The 21,314-nt window shown below is 38.7% G+C and overlaps 4 protein-coding genes across 5 annotated transcripts; 1 reads left to right on the plus strand and 3 right to left on the minus strand.

Moving 5' to 3' along the window:
- Positions 1-10,346: 10,346 nt before the first annotated feature.
- LOC135701997 (ATPase family gene 2 protein homolog A-like) lies at positions 10,347-12,844 on the minus strand. Its single transcript, XM_065222942.1, has 2 exons — positions 12,415-12,844; positions 10,347-12,356 (listed from the first exon to the last, which is right to left on the minus strand). The coding sequence occupies exons 1-2, from the start codon at positions 12,815-12,817 to the stop codon at positions 10,399-10,401; spliced, it is 2,361 nt and encodes a 786-aa protein (XP_065079014.1). The 5' UTR covers positions 12,818-12,844; the 3' UTR covers positions 10,347-10,398.
- Positions 12,845-14,249: 1,405 nt separating this feature from the next.
- LOC135701998 (zinc finger protein 813-like) lies at positions 14,250-16,436 on the minus strand. Its single transcript, XM_065222943.1, has 3 exons — positions 16,228-16,436; positions 16,004-16,122; positions 14,250-15,944 (listed from the first exon to the last, which is right to left on the minus strand). Exons 1-3 carry the CDS (start codon positions 16,357-16,359, stop codon positions 14,450-14,452), a joined length of 1,746 nt encoding a protein of 581 aa, XP_065079015.1. The 5' UTR covers positions 16,360-16,436; the 3' UTR covers positions 14,250-14,449.
- Positions 16,437-18,499: 2,063 nt separating this feature from the next.
- LOC135702000 (intraflagellar transport protein 43 homolog) lies at positions 18,500-19,309 on the plus strand. The gene is made up of 4 exons (XM_065222947.1): positions 18,500-18,645; positions 18,711-18,743; positions 18,817-18,954; positions 19,023-19,309. Exons 1-4 carry the CDS (start codon positions 18,551-18,553, stop codon positions 19,243-19,245), a joined length of 489 nt encoding a protein of 162 aa, XP_065079019.1. The 5' UTR covers positions 18,500-18,550; the 3' UTR covers positions 19,246-19,309.
- LOC135701999 (endoplasmic reticulum lectin 1-like) lies at positions 19,224-21,249 on the minus strand. Of its 2 annotated transcripts, XM_065222945.1 has the most exons (5): positions 21,035-21,249; positions 20,288-20,974; positions 20,093-20,143; positions 19,788-19,985; positions 19,225-19,722 (listed from the first exon to the last, which is right to left on the minus strand). In XM_065222945.1, exons 1-5 carry the CDS (start codon positions 21,161-21,163, stop codon positions 19,285-19,287), a joined length of 1,503 nt encoding a protein of 500 aa, XP_065079017.1. In that variant the 5' UTR covers positions 21,164-21,249; the 3' UTR covers positions 19,225-19,284. The 2 variants fall into 2 exon arrangements, with proteins under 2 accessions (XP_065079018.1, XP_065079017.1); XM_065222946.1 differs by lacking the exon at positions 20,093-20,143 and having other exon boundaries at positions 19,224-19,722.
- Between the last annotated feature and the right edge of the window lie 65 nt (positions 21,250-21,314).

Genomic DNA, 21,314 nt, shown 5'->3' on the forward strand with positions numbered 1-21,314 from the left:
AAAACTAATAGGCAAATAATCTCACACATGAGATTTGAGTTTTCTCGAACACTAGCACAGTTGAATGAAAATTGCGATGAAATCTTGTGAGAACATGTAGCTTGAAACAACAATACATTAATCTAAATATGTCATGAATAGTTAGCCACACGAATAAGTCGTTAATCTACAACTGAAATCACACGCGAATACATCATTAGTCACTTAGAACAGAACATTAATCGGACATCGACAGCTATCGGTCATCTGCTATCCGATTGACCCAACAAAGCATACACAACATCTTAACCTTAAACGAAGAGAGATGCGAAGGCCAAGAAGTTCAGTTCACATTTGCTTTAATTTTTAAAATGCACATGAGTGGCACGTAAAAGCCTTAAGGGCACAAAAAAAAACGAACGGCACAAAAAAAAACAGGAAAAAATTCTCATCATAAAATCAACCTTTCGCAGACGACCGACACCGAAACATAACACAGCCTCCAGTTGAGACTATTGGGAGTGCATTGACGTAGTCCAAGCACGTTATACGAGTGAACAACTCGATGCCAACATTTCATTGGGGAGAAACTGCTTTTGTAAACAATTATTTCAACTGCCGATTTCTTGCAAATAAAAACTCACTCCTGCAAACTAACAACACCAGCTGGTAGAGGAAACAGGAAATATTCTTCTAAATTATGGTATACTTAATTTACATGTGTGAGCTGTTATTCACGAGAAATCGACGGCTAAAGTTTACAAAAGTAGTATCGCTCTTTTGAAATGTTGATGAACAACTATTGCTGCGCTTCTGTGCTCCTTCGGTTATGAGGGAAAAAGGAATAAAAAAGAATGGAACATAATCATGAATGAATAAGAATGGAATGCAATGTTCGTGATGTTGAGGAAACAAAATTTATCGAAATTCGTTACACCAAACATAACCGGAACAAATACGTTTTGTGGGAACAAGCATTTACCTCTTTTGGACGCCACATTCGGAGAGGCTTTACGTCATATTTTGAGTGGAACATTTAGATTATGCTGTAATGGACCGAATATCGGACGGTTCGTTTCTAATAAATTTAGTCTAAACTTTGCAATATAATAAATATTTATATAGGGGACGATAGGGGAAGACTGCTGTTAACGACTTGTAGAAAAGTGAACTAACGATTATTGTCTAATTATTTAGTTGAACACATTTTAGGTCATCCGTAACTAGTCCGGGGGAGATTTGAACTTCAGTCTTTTAACGTGAGAAGCATCTTTCCTTTATTTAACGTTGGTCTCTGTTCCACAATCTAGTGCCAATCACCGACGGACATCGATTGCCATCCATTGACGGCAATCGAATGTGCAGGAAGGCAGCTTCCACACCTGCATAGGATATCGCACCCATTCAAACACACCTGGGCCGGGACCAACGGCTTTACTTCCCTTCCGAAGGAAGACGTGACCAGAGATTTTTATGCCTCAGAAAAATCCCACCGACCTCGGCTGGGATTGCACCCAGAACCATTGGGGTGAGAAAGCAGTCACGCTTACCACTACACCACCGGCGCCGGCGTGAGAAGCATGGATGTTAACCATTTACGCCAGCCCCGTATTCAGTTAAATATTATGAATGCAAAATCAGTAATCAAATTGATTTCATTGATGGCAGCATTAGTTTTCCGTTTGATTCAACAGTGTAAAATTTTGCTCTCATTTTTGATGTGTTAACCGTTAAGTCAACCAAAATTAGATCAACTGGAGTATTCAAATTATGTTACATCATAACAGCAAATTTTTATCTCAATTTAATTCCAGCTTTGCTCGGGTTATACCTCAAGGTTGCTACTGAATGCTGTAAATAACAAAAACTCGTTCCTCTTCAGGCTTATTCTAAAACATTTGTAAATGTTATAATAATGATTTCAGAATACGGGGTCCCGGGGGATCCACTGAATGATCATTGATCACCGTAAAAGTGGACAATTCTTGAAACTAGGTTCTGGTTTTATATGAAAGTTTCTGTTTCTTACAATGATGGTAAGAAGATCAAGGCCTTTTTTTTTAATTATTTCACTATGCGGCGGGACACTAGCGATAATTAAAAAAATTACCTGTTATGTGAAATACCACCCATTTAGGAAGTAACGCCTTTTTTTTTGCTAACTGCTTATTTCACAATTTTCTCACTTCACCGCGATATAGCACATACTGAAAGTTTTTCATATATATCATGCTAGTACATACTGAAAGTTTTGAAAAAACTTTCAGTATGTGCCATATCTCGAAACCCTGACCATCTAGAAAGTGGCCGTCTTTGGCAAAGTTGATCAGGTGACTAAGGCTTTCCTCGCCGTGTAGTGTGTAGTGGGAAAATTGTGAAGTAATCTGTCTCCCATCCAATCACCTGAACAAATCTCTTAGAACGAGGACAACAATGTCTTAGATCTTCTTAATAAAAAAGATTTTCAGCCTCGGGCAACTTCGTAGACGATCATGAAGTCTACATGCACACTAGCGTCGCGTAGTAGAGAGTTCTGAACTAATCTGCTCGCAATTAAAAAGATCTTAGTATGTTGAACAACTTTCCCGAACCGGAAACTTCCTGTATAGTTAAGATCTCAGGATATATTTTATACAGGAAATTGACTTACACATTGGCGTATAGTGAGAAATTTCCGAATAACTATTCTCTAACCAATCGACCACTGTGGAACTTTTCCGAAGACAGTGACTGTCTATAATGACAGGATCATATGATATTCCATGTGGCCGTCTTACCCGCATGATTTTTTCATGCATTATTTTGTGATAAAATATTATCAAATGAAAAGCAAATTTCCTGAAAATCAATCTAAAGGGGCTGTTCATAAAGTACGTAGAATGTTTTTTGGGATTCAAGACCCCCCTTACCCTGCAACAATAGTCCATATATAAAAATTAAATTTGTATGGACCGAAGACATTCTTCAACAAGCCACCATGCCTACCAGCGCTTATGTGAAATTTTGAGCATAGTGGGAAGTGTCTGAATTTTGAGCTTTTGCTATATAAGTATACATACCTATAGTTACTATATTTATGAAGTCTGGCGATAGAATCAGCTTTTGCGAGCAAAACATCGGAAACTCTTTTCTCGTGACTCAAGGCTCGCCTACGCAAATTAACACCATCATCGGATTGGGGAAAGTTTCCCCTACCCACTGATGCTGTTAATTTGCGTACGCTTGACGAGGAAAGAACTATTAAAGTTTTTATTATAAAAGTTCATAGTACCTTTTCCATTGTTGGTCTACAATATACTGAATTGGTTCCGCTTTTTTTTCGGTTTGCACTTTCCGGAGTATTTTGGAAACAACGATCATTTGTGACAGCTGTCAAACCTTGCCGCTACCGTTCTGCTTCTGTATACATTGCGTTTGGGCCTTTAGAATCATTGCTGCCAAAATATAAGCTTGTTTAAGCAGTTTTAACAGAGTAGTAAACAAATAATCGTTTTTCAATACTTTTGGAAAAATCGAAGCTTGCCAGAGTATATCTTACATGAGCATGAGCATTATTGACCACCCACGATTACTACCCTGTCATTTTCAGATCACCTGCAATTACAAAGAGAACCAACAGATGGTGATTGGCACTAACATTCATCCTCAATGTGTAAAAACTGGTGATCTCATACTTTATAATGGGCAATACCAGCGCTGGCCGCTCCAAGTACAGGTCAATCATGAAAAGGGTAAGAACGTGTTACTCAAAATTACAAAAAGAAAAAATACTTTGTATATTTTTCCACTAAAGACTTTTCTCAACAACTTTGTCTCATACGACATTTCGATCAGAAGTGACGTGTTCGTGCTTCAAATGATTGAAAATGTTAAAGATGGCAGATTTTGTACAAAAAGATGAATAAATAATTGCCTATAACAAACAACTATGCAAAGTTGGACCTGCTCATATTACAGCACCACGTCGATTCGAGTGATCGAATTGTTGTTATTATCATTCAGATCCGGTGACAACAACGACGATAACAGTCCGCAAAATATGATGAGTGAGCGACTTGACATTAAAACTCTTTAATGCGAAGGAGCCTGGAATTTCAAAAATGGTCACCCCATGCTCCTCATATTATAGCAAAAATGAAAATTATATGGAAGACAATTTAAGCATATCTAATTATTGTTAGAATCGGCTGGAGGAAAATATGCACGGAATGATGGTATTTCACCAAATGAGAGCCAACCTAGCAGTTCTGGATGAAAATCCATTGAATTTTTTTTTTGAAAAGTCCATGAACAATTTCTGATGGTCATATAACTCCACTGGCGCGTTTTACATCATTTTCCCGTAAGTATTCGCAAGGCTGATATCATTTTTCAACAACTCAACAGGCTTGATCATTTCCTCACAGACAACATATTTTATTGTAATCCCGTCCTAAGCGTATCAACAACATCGCGGTAGCATAACCATTTAGCTTGAGCACCTAATCCCGATGTACATTACGACTGAAGCGAATTGGAATTTACGATCGCTACTTCGCATCGTTCTTCTACGACAATTATTTATTTACGACTTCACCGGGTCAGCTCTTTGGTTCCTTGCTTCGCAGATGATACATAAAAGAAGCATCGAAGAAAGGCGAACCAACCGTAGCGTTTGTCGCGCCCAAGAAATTGAAAGATGCAAAACCTCACAAGTCGTTTATTGATTCTTGGGATTTTCAAAATGACTCAACTGAACTGCACACAATGAACAACAGCACCACGAAAGAAAAAAAAAACAACCGCGTGACTAGAATGCACTTTCAAACGGGAAATTGCAGATTTATCGGATGCCAGTGAATGTGTGTCCACAAGAGGTGCCCCTTCTTCTTGACATTGAACAACACAAAAGCGTATAGCTACATGTTGAACTTGTCAGGAGTACAGACAATATTTGCTCAATGTTTGACTTTATTTGTTGTAAACTATTTTTTTGCATTCAGAGTTCGATGTCGAAGTCGAAGACTAGGCTTCTTTATGTCTTAGAATCGTTTGCGAAAGCATTTAGTGTCGGTTATACGTAGTACCTGATTTTGTAGTTAAAATAATAAACCTCAGTGTATTGTAGCAACATTCCTACGTCATTTGTAAATTATAAACGACATTCACATCAAACTTCCTTCAAAGTGAGATCAATAAAACTCGTTGGGAAACAACTCGTAAAGACATTGACGAACGAGGGTAATTCTTTTGATGGATGCTTGATTTTGATACTGTTTGGATCATAAATGTTAATGGCATAAATCTAATTATCAATAGCACATAGAACATTACCGCATGGTTTACGAGTTAGGCCTGAGGCATACTGCACAGTTGCTAAGCACAGCGTTACTAATGGCGAGAAAATCATCATCGAACACTTAGCGTAAACATTGTGTTAATATGCAGCAGTGCAACATCACGTCGCCAGACTGGACCATCGATCGAATGCATTTGGTCTGCATCGTGGAAAGAGGAACGGATTTTGCAACACTCACAATTTTTCCTTGGCCCCTCTGGATACCCTTTGGGAACAGTCAGTGATTCGAACTTGGATACCATTCTTTACGAATCCGAACGATATTAATATCGTATGGCAATGGCAATACATGAGGAACGCGTAAACAACGGGATACACCCCTTACTCTGTGCTGCAATATGCTAATACCCGCCCATCCAAAATGCCATGCAGCTGTAACATATTTATGAAAATGTGTGAGAAATGGAAAGGAATGTTTTATTCACTGTAAACAAATTTGCACGCCTCCGTGCACGTTTCATTGTGATGAAAGTTGCATTGTGATTGATAGTTCGTATTAAGTTTACGCTAAAAATTCATTGTTCAACGGGTAAACTGTGGTCTGGTACCAAATAAAATATGTTGTAGTTGATTCTGGTTCCATTTTTTTTTTTAAATTTGGAATTCAAAACCTTTTAATTTTTCCACAAGAACTGTTGAAACCTTACTCGCGACGTTTTGTACAACCCCTTTTTGACGTAGGGGTACACTTTGTGAAAACCGAAAATGGAACACGTAACGAAATTATGAAAGATTTTGAACGTTAATAACTCAGCTCCACCTGGACTAATTTCAATAATTTTATCACCAATTGATCAGAAATATTTTAGCAATGCTTCCGACTTTTGATTTTCCTAGAAACTATTGAAAAAGTGGTCAATGTCAAACACTGTTCAAAAACGTCGAAGTAACTAACAAATCCACCAATTACGTACATCCATACGCTGCTTCCCCAACACAGTCATCAGAGTGTTGTTAGTAGATGAATTAAGTCGAAGTGGCATTGCCTCCGATCTTCGGGCGTGTGCGAATAGAGAGGATGCAATTGCGTAACATTTTGCACACTCATCGCCATATTTAGAATCACACGCCCCCAACGACCACACAAAATGCTCTCCAGAGTTGTAATCTTATAACCAAACTTGGAAGCGGTGGTGCAAGTGATTTTGATCGATGCTTTTCATCGACTTTCTATTTCGTTAATAACTAGACGGCAAACACATTCATAGATACGTTTGTTGTTCTGGATGATAGAAGAGCATAGCAGAAATAGTGCGAAATATGTTAGTGAAGCCATGGCCATCAAAAGAGGAAATCGATTAAGAGAATTGACTTTCACCCCTCTGCTTCTAAGCCCCTTAATTCAGTCGTCATTAAAGCAATGAAAACTAGCATTGCACCGCTTTTGGTTCTTGAGTTACATTTTCTGGTTGCAATTCTACTGTTCGACATTTTCGACGGACCACCAAAAACATGAAATTACACTATTTTCTAGAGGTGCCTAAAAGTCCAATTATTCGATTAACGATTAATCGTAAAGATTTTTCCAGCTATTCGATTAAATATTTATCGAATTTTCAATTATTCGAGCGTGTAACCGACATCCCTTCTTATTTCTACTCGTTTGATTAACCGTCTTTTTGTTACAGGCTAAGATTTACCAACTTGTTGAGAGAAGGAGTTTAACGAGAAAAACTATAAAGGGGAGGAGCTTTAGCTGGGTAGACACTGGTATTCTGCGGCCTTCCAACCTTTCGCAGACACCAGTTCAACCCCTGCCCAGCAGCAGACGGGCCGAGACTCTTGCGAGTGCCCAACCGTTGAACCGAAGAATATGGGATTGTCCAGTCCGACTAGCCTTAGGCTAGTTCATCTCTAAAAAAAGATCACTTGAAAGTAATGAAAACCGTTTACTTCAATCTGTAGTGTGATAAATAAAATAGAATGTCGGTTTATTATTGTACACAAATTACAGCAGTATGCTGCAGCATGGCAAGTGAAAAATATCTAATGTCAAAACAGTTAACAGTGGAAGTTAAATTGCAATTTTTGTCAAAATTTCAAAGTTGCATAAAATGAAAAAAAGTAGTCTTCGGCATAATGTTCCTTATACTGTTCTAGACATTTCGTTCAAACATAGTATTCGCGTAGATTTCATAGATTGAGAGATACAAATCAGAAAAGAGGCCGTTATAGCTCAAATTTGCAAGACAACAGAGCCAATAAAAGTTTCAATTAGATTGATAGAACATAGTTGCATTGCTTTTCAATGACGACCGATGACTGTTTGATTGATAGATGATTTTTTTTTAGAAATATGAATCCTCAGTAGACGTGTTTTTTTTTATCAAAGACAAGTGTCACTCGAGCCATTCAACCAGCTCCCACACCTGGACCCTACTTATCGACCTATCAGCTCATATACCGGGGACCAACGGCTTTACATCCCCTCGGCGCCAAGAAACTGATTTGGCACAAACCATTTGAATTATATGGGATAACCAAATGTTTTGTTCATATTTATCTAACAATTAACCATATCGCTCTGGGTTAAAAAATGATAGCGGTGCTTGTAAAAGATTTTCTCAACTACTACTTTGTTGAAGACCACTTTTCGATTAAATTAAAGGAACAAAAGTTATTAATGATTCAAGTCACTGATGTCTTATGATTATGCTTAGCAGGCAACATTCTTATTTTTGGCGCGTAGAATAAAGAACAAAAATCATGGCTACAATGTCACACTGTAGAATACCGTGTTGCCCACATAACAGCTGCTTGATCATGCCATAAGATTATCAATCTCTTAAACAATTAATAACGATTTCAATTGATATTTTGATGACAAACGATCTTCTGAAAAGTTTTAGCTAAGAGAATTTCCCATGAGAATTGCTGTAGAAATTTTTAATAGTGCAAAAGACTAGAAGACAATGATCAAAAAATATGGTTTTCTCATAGTAATTAGTGTGTGGCCAACCCATCTCCACTTATGTTGTCGAATTTGGGTTGATATCAGCTTCTGATTACATGGAGCTCAGCATTCGAGTTGTGAAGCCACCTGGCACGAATTATATACCGCAGGCATCGGTTCGTGAAGACCTGACGCTTTTAAAGGTTCTCCGCTGATACACACCACATCACTGGCGTAAAACAACACAGATTTCACGTTTGAATTAATAATTTGGTTTTTGGTGGGTTAACTTGTTAAGTTAGATCTCCGTACATTTCGTATATGTACTCCCATAAGCAGCACTGGTCTTCTTGATTCGTGCACCTTGGTCCCGCCGTCTGAAGCTATCTGGCTGCAAAGATAAGAAACAATCAACTTTCTCCACTGCTTGCCCCACTACCGTGAAGTTGGAAGTGTTGTCCATGTTGACTTCCAACCAGAGCTGGTAAATATCACGGCCGTCATGTGACAATGAGAAAACAGATCCTCTCACTATCACGAGACGGAACTACCTATCATTAGCTTTCTTGTCATTTTCCAATGCTCAAGCACTCATGAGAATAATTCTTATGCGGTTTGTACATCTACATTTCTTATTGATTTAGATTAATTCAAGCAAGTAACCGTATGTAATCGGTAGAGTGATTATATTATTACGATTTTCTCGGTACAAGTAACTTTAAAACAGTGACAGAAATATCTCTGTAAATATCGCGTGAGATCTTTCATTGAAAATGACATTTAGCAGCTCTGCTCCAACGATTTGGTCTTTATGACGTTGATGGTGAGACCCGCTTCAGAGGAGCTTTTGGTTAGATCGTTGAGCTTACTCTGCATATCAGAAAGCCGTAATAATAAAAGAAGATCAAAAGTTAGCCCTCGTGTCGAAAGCAAGAACTATCGACATGATAATGGTTTCAAAATTCCTTCACGGTGAGGTATGGAAGAGAATTTTAAAAATGCTTGTATTTTATTAACTAAGCATTTTAATTAAACTTGGTTGTCACTACCGGAAAAAAAAAACTTCAAGGGCTATCCGGTATAAACCCCCACCCCCTAAAAGCGTGAAGTATCCTGATGAATGTGGGCGTCTTAGAATACCTGTATAATGAGAGAGAGAAGGATTAGTAATTTCCATTTAATTCCACTACCTTATTTGCTTATCCTTGACAGATACGCGTATTTCGTCTACAATGTGCAGACTTCTTCAGAGTCTTGTACTAAGTCGAGTATTAGTACAAGACACTGAAAAAGTCTGCACATTGTAGACGAAATACGCGTATCTGTCAAGGATAAGCAAATAAGGTAGTGGAATTAAATGGAAATTACTAATCCTGAAGTAATTTATTATCGTTCCCATACTCGATAAACTATCTCCTCTCAAATATCATGTCAGGTGATATATTTTTATTATTTGAACCATATTAAAACTTTTTTCACAATGTTCGAGACTCTTTGCCTCACTCCCTAATTAAAATAACCATAAGGGACCATCCATAAATGACCTTTCATTGACCAATTTTAGACCCCCTCCCCCTCTTGTAGCGTATTTTTCTATACCTAATGCATGGCCAGTCACAACTTCTGAATATTCCCCCCCCCCACCCCTCAAATGCTACGTCATGTATGCATGTTTTCTTAAAGACCTTAACGGCGTTTTCGCGGTATCATCCAAACCAGTTGTAGGTTAGTGTAAATTTACCTTTACATTTCTGGTTGTAACGAAATAAGATTGCAGCCAATCCACCTGATTTTATTTTTAAGCCAGCTAGAAACCTGTACCATTCGAATGGAGGCAAGGGCATGTTAAAAAACTACGACTACTTTCCCCTGTGTGAACCATCACTGCACTATTCCACTAGGTGGGTAAGAAGGATAAAACAAAAGTGCATGCTTAAAGCATATGTTCACACCTTCACCACGTTTGTATAAACGAAGGTAAGCATCATTCGAGTAAGGATTTTGTTTTCATTGTGTGGTCCAGAAGTCCAGATTAGTGGCTAAAAAGAATTTGTACTTTTCTTTCTGATATCATGTAGCGCAAACAGCAGAACAGCATACAAGGAGAAGTGAATCAATTAACACAGCAGCAATATATTTCAATTTATAGTCGTTTATATTTTTTCTCATATCATTTCGCAATTAATCTTCAATGTTGCTGTTGCTTTAGATAATTGTCATAAAGCTGCAATAATTCCGCACTAGTACGAGGCTTCACAACAAGAAAGGCATGATCAAAGTATTTCTGCGATATTTCCGTAGAATCGAATGAGTCCTCCAATGCTTTCAACACCGCTTCCTGGCAGATGGCTTCGATTTCCGAACCAGAATATCCCTCAGAGCGTGCAACCAAATTGTCAATATCCACATCCGTTGCTACCGGAATTTTTGAAAGCTTAATTTTGAATATTTCTTTCCGCGTTTCGTGATCCGGCAGTCTGACGTAAATGATTCGATCAAGCCTTCCAGGTCGCATAAGAGCTTTATCGATTAGATCTGGTCTGTTTGTAGCAGCAATGATTTTAACGTTCTTTAAAACGCTCACTCCGTCAATTTCAGTCAATATTTGAGCTAATACTCGCTCTTTCACTGAGCTCCCAGACTCTGCCGATCTTTCACCGCCGATTGCATCTATTTCATCAAAGAATATTATGGACGGTGCCACCTGTCGTGCTTTGCGAAACAGTTCGCGCACGGCTCGTTCAGATTCACCAACCCACATGGAAAAAAGCTCGGAACCCTTAATGGACAGAAAATTCAATTTGCTTTCGGTAGCAATAGCCTTTGCTATCATTGTTTTCGAACAACCCGGTGGGCCAAACATCAGCAACCCTCGTGGTGCAGTAATGCCTAGACGAGCAAAGATCTCTGGACGGTGAATTGGCCAATCGATGATCTGGCGCAATTGAAGTTTTAAATCATGTTGTCCACCTATGTCGCTCCAGTGCACGTTAGGACATTCAATCATTATTTCTCGCATTGCACTGGCTTTCACATACTGTAAAGCTGTTTCCATGTTAGTATAGCTGATCAGTGAATCTGTTTCTTGCGTTGCTCGACCAACTAAGCTAACCAAATCTGCGCCAATGTACCCATGAGTTACGAGAGAGAGTTTCTTTATGTCCTCAACCTGTAGACAGTGTTTGTAGGACAATAGAATCTTCGATAATATTTCTTCACGAGCCTGTGCATCGGGAACAGGAAGTTCAAACTCGTAATCCATCCGGCCTCCTCTTCTCATGTATGGATTAATATTATCAGGATTGTCGGTGGTTCCTAGCACGAGAATTCTGCCAGCTTTTGGGGAACTATGCAAGCTGTCCATCAGATTGACAAGAAAGTTAGAAATCCGTTTGATTATATCAGAAGAATCTCCCTTTGGGCATATATTATGAATCTCTTCGATAATAACAATGGTTGGACTGGGATAGTTGATGAACGCTTTGTCAAATATCTTTTTAATGTTACCTTCAGTTTCTCCGTAAAACTTACTGAATATTTCCGAGCAATCGACTTTAATTGCAAGACACTGAAAATATTCTGCAAGTGAGTTGACGAGCAGAGTTTTTCCAGATCCAGAAACGCCATACAACAGAATTCCTCGACTGATGGGTGCATGAGCTGCTTTAGTTTGACCTAACGCTATTTCAGCTATTTCCTTAATTTCTCGGATGGTTGCTCCCAAACCACCAATGTTATCGAGGTTGAACACCGATTTTGTTAAAACATGTGGTCCACCAGTATCGTTACTGCATATGGAAATCTTAGTATCACGATCGATTTTGAAATACCTGCATTCCAGGGATAAGTTTTTGAATTCACAGTCCAGATCGCGATTCTCATTCCTCAGCAGGATCTTAACAATTTTGAAGGAGAATCCTTTGTTACAAAGTCTGAGAAACAATAAATTTTGGTTCGATAAAATACGTCCTTGGTGCTGTCTACGGATTAACTGCATGAAGGTCTGCCCATTCTTATGGATTTCATCGGTTGTAGTTAGCTTTTCTCCACTCAGTGCTACAGTCAATTCATCAACGTTTGCAACCTTTAGTTTAAATGGCTTTATACAAACACATACATTGGTTTGTGCCGAAATTGGCACTTCATCTGAAAATAGCGATTCAGTTATCATATTGAAATCAATTGATTATTTGTATGAATTTACCAATGTGAGCACTTAGAACACGTGAGCCATGCTTCTCGTCAATCGGCCAAGCACACCTAACAAATTTAAGAGCATGCGAGGTGTTAAGACATCTTAGATTAACTTCGACTAAATCTCCTAGGACGAGTTCCAGTTTATTCATCACAGCGCTGCTCAATAAGACCAATCCATTCAACTGGACATCGCTCATTTCCTTGAGCTCTTCAGCTGTACCTGTTAGCTGGCTACATTCAAAGCGGGTGCTATGAAACTCATTCGTCTCTGTTATGTATCCTGTTAGAACATCCAAATTCTTACAGTCCACCTGATGCTTGGCCAGTTCCGCTGTCAGTGTCCACGCCCTACATTGCTCACACTTCCACCAGATGGATTTGTGATCTTTTTTCGCTGATTTGGGAGGCATTATACTCTTTAATTTAACACCACACAACTTTTCAAAAGTGCTTCCACGCACGTGAAATTAAATTTGTTTTGGTTTTCGTTGTTTTGTTTACATTCTAGCATTGCATTCGCAACCAAGCGCGCTCTGAACGTCAGCCAACAAACAACACTGATATTGCATACAATTTTACAGTGCTTCTCTCATTTTAGCACTCCTTAAAGTTTTTGGAAGCAACCGCCCTCAAAGCCTGGCCAAGTAAATCTGGATGCAGGTTTTAATGTACCACCGCATCCCTAGTTAGGGCCAGACAGCATTTTTCTTCTTCTTTATTTACAAAGCATTCAGCCATAGGCCCTAGTTAAAACCTGGGACGTTAAAACATGTTATAGATATATATTGATGACATTTCCCTAATAAAAAAAAATACAGTATCCGAACGATAACTGAAATGATAGAACTATTCCACAAATGGTTTGCATAATACCCTGAAGCAAAATAACCATACAAATTTTACATATTTATATTAATTCAAGACCAAAAATTGAAATGGCCTCAACTCCATTTTGTAAACAAACCTTTCTCGCCTCTTCATCTCCGAGACATATTCTGATTGAATGGCAAAATTAACAGACTGTTTCGATGTTCCATCAACAAGAAGGATATGCACCCACGCATTTTAAGAATTCAGATTATATTTCAAGTAGGGGAAATGTATGTAATGTCGGCCGAAGTGTCCCTAATTTGGGCCCATACATTAATTCAGCAATCAACTAAATTTTCAATAGCAACCAAAAATATCCATTAGTACCGTTCCAATGACGCGTTCATCTAGATAAAATGGATCAATAGCATATTTTTAGCGATGGGCCCAATGTTAGATCCATAGGCCAACATTAGAGCCATTTCCCCTATTATTTACCTTATAGAACAATTTATGCAAAAATGATGAATGTCTATAATAAATACTGTGAATGATGAAATGTAACACTACATTGATTGACGAAATAAATAAATATTATAAAAGGTTCGATTGCGGATCGCAGTAATTTTAAGTTAGAAACTAGGTAGAAGTAAAAGTAAGTGGAACACAAAACGGCGTCAGTGCGATTTGAATTACACAAAATAAGTGAAACACATGGGTACGCTATTACCAAGCCGGAGGCGGGCGGGTTTTATTCTCGGTGGGTGCAAGTGCAAAGTTGAGACCCGGCAAAACGCTCACTACAGAAGCGTGAAAGCCTAGAAGATGTGGAACACAAAACGTCGTCAGTGGGATTTGAATTGCACAATTGGAAGTAGAATGCATTGCTGTTTAATTTACTTGCGGTGTGATATATCAATAATGTGTATACCTATGTATTACGAAATAAGAATTACATTTTATTTTAAACGAAAATGAAAGCATTGAATTTCATTCGTAGAATTACTTAAATACTACTTAATCCAGTGAAGATGAAGCTTATCAAAATGGTTTCTTTAATATGATAGTCAAATCTATCCATTCATAGTCATTCAAGTATTATGGACGTGAAGAAGATTTTGAAAGATCGTTAGATAAACGACAGATTGGTTCAAAATTGTTTGTCTGTATTTTAATGAGCTTCAAATGAATTGAAAAAAATTGTGTACATAATAGGTATTTGTTGATCGCTTTTAAGACTTGTGAGGTCTTTGATGAACTTTCATGTGTGCAGTCAACGATGTCAATTGGCCAAATGATGAATCACATTTGTCGCATTTGTATGGTCGCGATTTCAAATGAACGGTCACCAAATGTAGCCTCAACGTCTTCCTGGTTGCAAACGATTTTCCACAATCTTTACAATCATTTTTCAAGTGCGTTTGTCGATGTCGTTGGTACGTATCGCTAGTTTGAAATACTTCTCCACATTCTGGACAAACCCGTTCCTTTATTGGCATTTTGCTTAATTTGTCATGTTTATCAATATGACGATCTTTCTCACTTTGCGTAAGGAAGAATACATTTTTATTCGCTTCCTGGCACAATTCGCAAGAAAGCATTGGAACATTTTCCTCAGGATGCTTCTCTACAAGATGCCGACAAAGGAATTTTTCCCATGAGTAAACTGCAGGACAGAAATTGCATTTTAATTCCCGCTCACATACAGTTATTTCAGTTCCCATGTCCGTCAACTGCGGCCGACCTATTTGATTTATTCCTGCTTTTTGGTGAGCGCGCATGTGAGTTTGGAGGGTGTATTTTGTTTTGAATCGCTTTTCGTCTCCACATATTTCACAACTAAACGGTCGTTCATCACTATGCTTCGCGATCTTATGAGAATGAAGGGCATTTGATTGATTGAAAGATGCGTCACATTCGTTGCATTTGAATGGTTTCTCAGCAGTATGAATGCGTTCATGTCTGTATAGCCCTGATCTTGAAGTTGCTGAAAAGGGGCACTGTTTGCATTTGTACAAAATTGCCTTCGTATGTATGTTCTCATGCAATCTCAAATGAGTTCCTCTGGAAAATGATTTGCCGCAATAGGTGCATATGAAGTTCTTTTCTAGGATTTCGACAATCCTTTCGTGTACCGTCTTTATGTGAGCTTGTAGCTTGTAGTTGGACGAAAATTCTCGTACGATATTGTTCTTTTTGCACTCTTCGCAAGGAATTCGTTTGCCTTTCCTGAAGTGGACCCTTCTCAAATGCATATTCAAATAACGTACCGTTGATACGGGTAACTGACATAAATTACATACTTGTCCCGTAGATCCAACATGTGTAGAAATATGATTATCCAGTGCCTCTGCAGTACCAAACTCTGTTGCACAAATATAGCACTTGGAATCTACTTTGTTGCCCACCTTCTTGGGAGTTGTTTTTTTACGTTGTTTGATTGGAGCTTTATATGAGTGTTCACTTTCACTTTGGGATTCAGAAGAATTCCTTTCCATCGAAGCTCTATCGTAATCAAAATTTGGTTCTACTTCAATAAACTCATACTTGTTGATAAAGTTATAATTGGAAATAGTATCGTCATCTTCAAGACTTGCGGAAACACTAGGTTCTGGATCAAGTTGCTGATTGTCCATCTGATGCAGCTCAGTGTCTTCATTCGCATGGCTTCGGCTTTGTTTTGGCACCTCCTCAACTAAATCATCTTCTTGTTTGACAATCAAGGATCTATAAACAGAAGGCAGGTTTATAACGTAAATTTCCAAGTTGAATATAGGAAGACTTACGCATAATATTGTTTAATCTCAAAATCCACTCTTCTAACCCGCTTACGGATCTTATCGACGGCGCGGATCTGATCGTTGCATCTATTGCAAACTTTCGATATGATTTCGCCATCCGAAACCTTTAGGAATACAATAAGTTTATTAAGTTAATGAGTTAACTCATCAAAAACAATGTATAATTGACAGAGTACATTAGTTTCTAAATTAGAATTACAAATTCTTACCAGTATCTGGAAACATTCAAAAATCATACGCTGTAGGTTACGATCATCAGCTATCGTGAAATGACCATCTTCATCCAATAGAACATCGGCGAGGTTTTTTAAGCAGAGTCTGCAGCACTCCACTAAACTCATGATATTAAAATTTTAGGAAACTTTATTAATTTGATAGCGATTTAACATGTTCTAAGAACTCGAATTCAAAGCGTTGAATTTCTCACCCAAAGTCTTGCCAAAAGTATTAAAAACAACAATATTCTGTCAAATTCCGAGCTAACTTGGCGTACAATAATAATGCACGCTATTTCAAAACTCCCCAAATTTGGGTATAATCCACCCAGATCCGTCAAAACTGAACCTACCCAAAAATGGGAACTGTGTAGGGAGTGACAAGTTGACAATAAATGAACAACATTGACATTAAATGAACAACATTGACATCAATCCGATCGACGTTGTCAATTTGTCAACTTGTCACTCCCAACACAGTTCACATTTTTGGGTAGGTTCAGTTTTGACGGATCTGGGTGGATTCTACCCAAATTTGGGTAGTTATGAATCTCCACCAGCGTCACCAGCATGTTCTAAGGCATAACATCTCTGATCACACCTTCCGTCGGGAAGTAAAGCCGTTGGTCCCCGGTTGAGTTGATGCGTCGATTGGTAGGGAGCTGCCTTCCTGGCACGTCGGTAGCATTGGTGCTCAGTACGGAAAACAAATCTCGCGTCACTTTTCAATAGGTCGATCGATTCTTTTCATCGACACTCTCTTTCGAAAATAACTCGGCTTCACAAATGTTTCCTAGATTGTTGCTTCTTCCATCGAAAATATCCGGCCGTAGCGATTTAAAGTTGATCAAGGTTGATCAAAATAATGTGTACCCCTGCTTCCAGTTTGATTACATGAACATTTTGTGTGATCGTTGGTTCTGAATATGGGCAAACAGGCAGATGAATTCTATTCCTACTCTTTACTGTAATAAGCTTGGTGGCCCTGAAAACAGCCGTTTTGTTTATAAAGTTGGTGATGATTTAACCTCCGAAACCAAACAGAGTGCGTCTCTGTCACTTCAAAACGTAGATGACATCCATGGCCACTTACGCTTGGCGTGTTTAGTGTAGGTGACAGCATCACGGATCTCATTTTTCAGGAACACCTTCAGCACACCCTAATAAACTGGTACCATACACTAACGATATCATAGATGATTCGACCATACCACATAAAGTTGGGATGATATCCCGTATTGGTGGTTAGGCGCTTATTATGGTTATTGTTTATGCGGGCACCTCGTAAATCAGACCGGAGATACGTCAGACACCGCCACGGCGAGCCAGACGACAAAATATTACGGAATTCCATCCTCCCTATTCGCACGCGCCCGAGGATCGGAGGCGAATGCCACTTCGACTTGTTTCGTCTACTTACTACTCTCTGACAACTGTGCTGTGGAAGCAGCATATGCATGTAGGTAATTGGTGGATTTGTTAGTTAATTCGACGCTTTTGGACAATGCTGGACATTTACCAGTTAGTTCCTTGATGAAAATCAACATTCAGAATCATTGTTATCGTTGCGTAGCCATATTTCTTATCGATTGGTGATAAAATTATTGAAATTGGACCAGGGGCAGCTGAGTTATTAACGTTCAAAATCTTTCTTAATTTGTTACATGTGTACCCCCATATAGAAATCAAAGACGTAGTCCTACGTCAAAAGTGAATAATTGTCTGAAATATTACACCCTCCCTTTTGAGGTTGACGTTATATTTGAACGAACCCTCACTGTTTTCATTAATTTATCAACAGAGCACGTTCACAACTTTTTAACAAAATGAATTCAACTCAACTGCTGGAGCAACAATAGAAAAGGGCCCATCAGCATTTGTTAACAAAAGTTTTGTAAACCTTTTCCCCACAAAGCGTAGGCAGCCCACGCAAAATGAGTAAACTTAGTGGGGGTTCCCTAATAATAATGTTATGGTTAATTTGCTTAACGACGTGTTCGGGGTATCATCCAAACCATTTGGGGAATAGTTCAATCATTTGGGTTATCGTTCGATTATGGTAATTTTTTATTAGAGTTGACAAGTTGACAAATGATCAACATCGATCGGATTCCAGTCTAACTTAGTTTACTGATTTTTGAGTAGGTTCACTTATGACCGATATGAGTAGATCCTTCTTAAATTTGGGGAGTTTTGAAATAGCGTGTACTGTACAAACAAAACAACAGTGTGAATTAAAAGCTAATCAATAAAAAAATTCGTGTTTAATACTCATATTGAAATTGTCTTGATCTAAATAGATTTATCCATTTCCATCATGAGTTCCTCTTCGGCGGCCACTACTCCAACAAAGCAAGTGAAAACCGACAGTTGGATGGACGATGTTTTGCGTACGAATACAGGTTCTAATAAGTATGAAAATTTCATTATTCACAACTCCTATGCAATGATCTGAATCTTACTGCAATGTTTTTCAGGAGTGGTAAAAATTACTCCAACCTGTTGGAAATGTAAGTATTCTATTCTAGAAGTAAAATCTTTTCCAACCAATATTGAAAAAAAAAATAAACAACTAAAACGCAGGGAAAGATTCGGCAATACGAATTTCTCGATGGAGGAGTCCAATACCGTTGAGTACAACCCAGACGACATTCCAATGCTACCAGATGCAGATGAGCTTCAAGAAAGCCTTCTTTACAATGAGTCCCCTAATTTACCATCGTATGTTTGTTTTGTCTATCAGAATTTGAATTCTCTATCCAAACGTGTTTATGCGTTTTATTTTTCAGAGTTACAACGTATAAACAGCTTGGTTCCGATATATTTCCACACGGCAAGTCCCCATTGGGAAATTTGGATGAGATCGACATATCGATTCTTACGGAGTGCCTGGAAAATGAAGAGGATATTGAAGAACCTGACGAACCATGGATATGGGATCAGCTTTTCGCTCAGCTTTCGGTGAAAATAAGCACCGAGGCAAAAGCAACACCAGTAGAGTATAAGAACTAAATGCATTTATTTTAGACCCAAGGGCGTTTCGCATTTGATTTAATTATTAATATTACTGCTATCGATGATGTACAGCGTTTCCTCTTCCAGTTTCTGTAAACTCTCCGGTAGGAGCATATTTTCTTCGGCGTACGGTAGTATGTCGCAAATTTGCGACGATTCCACATTCAAAATATACTCACAAGGCCGAGGCTCGAGTAGGTATAGGGAAATGGAATTTGAACTGGCTGAATGTTCGGTGCATTTGAGCTTCACTTCGACCTGCCTTGGCTGTTGGGTTTTATCGCAAACGTCGCCCCCGCTGTAGAAATTGCTCAGTTGATTTTCATTCTTACGTTTGTTCCGAATGGACGGATTCTTCTCTAGCCATTCCACATGTTTTTCCTTATTGAAGTAGCCAAGAAATATTGAAGTTTCGTCATGGAATTGACGAACGTGTTTTCCGTAGCACAATTCAAACTTCCACCAGCCTGAACCCTGAAATGTACGAATCAATAGTTGTCAATCAGTGTTTATAGCCTCTTAAATCAGTTAGTCCTCACCCCGGTCAAACAATAGGCACCATCCAAAAATTCCAGCAACGGCTTCAGTTCCTTCGACTTTCTTGCTTTCTTCGCGAATGAATCCATCGGACTGGTGTTGTCTTCCTCGCCAATTTCATTTTCTAACAGTCCTTTTCGACTGATGCTATCAACAATTGGTACGTCATTCGAAAACAGTTCAACCTTAATTGGTCCATCCTGCAAGAAAAGCAACACTGACATGAACCTATGCTGTTTCACTGTTCAAAAACAAAGCCACAACCATTTAAGAACCAAAATACCAAATAAAAATAAATATAACAAACCTCGTCGAAATTAATGACTGCAATAGCGTCTTTAATGTTTTTATGCACGTCCTAAAGTGAGGGAAAAGGAAGTAAACTAAATATAAAACCAAGAAACAAAAGAACTACTACTAAACCAAGAGAACCAAAATGCCAAGCAAGTATGTACAAACCAAACCAACCGAAGGTAGACAAAACTGAAACAAATGCTCATACCGTAAGTTTTTGGTATTTAATCTTCATACTCTCGATTTCCATCATCAGCAAGTTTTTCGGCTTCTTGGGAGAATTGCCCAATGGGTAACAGTTGACTTTGTTCTCTTCGTTATCCTGAGGCTTGTACTTCGGATGGGCACACAACATTGGCGTTAAAATGATAACTTCGTAATTGCATGTGGACGTCTCCTTCAGAGAATAGACTTCGTTCTTTCCATGCAGATAGCACACGTAAAGTACTTTCGTAACTCGTGGCTCTCCGTTGAGGTCGCAAACGGTACCGGAGTCCATGTCCAGTTCCAAATAAGGCAAATTCAATCCGTCGATTTTCTTGTACTTTAGTTTTTCTTCTTCTGACCCAGATTTGTCGTACAGAGCTTCCAGATTGGCCGTTTTCTGCTTGTCCCATCTACCCAGATAGTATTCTTGTAATTTGCTTGTCTTTTCGTGCCGCTCCTCATGGTACTGCTTGATGTAATTGCCATGACAAACCTCGTAGGTCCAATAGCTCTCGATTCTGTACGAACAGGAGTGGGTGAATAGCGGAATGAGTAGATCGATCGGACTCGGACCACTGTATTGGACTTCTCCGTCAGTTTCTTTAGTTGCAATGGAGGGAATGATGCATTTGTATTTTTCCTTGTTTGTGGTCGCCACGATAATCTCTTCGTCTCCGATAGCGTTGGTCTAGGAGAGATTGGTTGATAATACAGATATAATTTTGACCTTAGAAAGTAAACAACTTACCAGCAATTCATCCTTGCCGTGCCAGGCGAGCGTGTGCAGCACAGTATCGTCGAAGCCTTTCAGATCGTGAGCACTAACATAACCCGCCAGCAGGAGAACTGCCAAGGAGCAAAAAACCTTGAATTTCATATCAAGTTCTGATGAGTCAAGATTACTATTTTTTCATGGAACTAAAATCTTCTGCAAATCCGTGGTTTCGAGTGATTGATTCTCTCAGCCAGCAGTTTTCTGATACGTGTTGTTATCAATCAGTTGAAGCTGTCAAGCAGTGCTCACAGTG

This window comes from Ochlerotatus camptorhynchus, unplaced genomic scaffold (genome assembly GCF_037179485.1).
Source record: "Ochlerotatus camptorhynchus isolate MF236.1 unplaced genomic scaffold, CSIRO-AGI_Acam_v1.1 ptg000182l, whole genome shotgun sequence".
NCBI lineage: Eukaryota > Metazoa > Arthropoda > Insecta > Diptera > Culicidae > Ochlerotatus > Ochlerotatus camptorhynchus.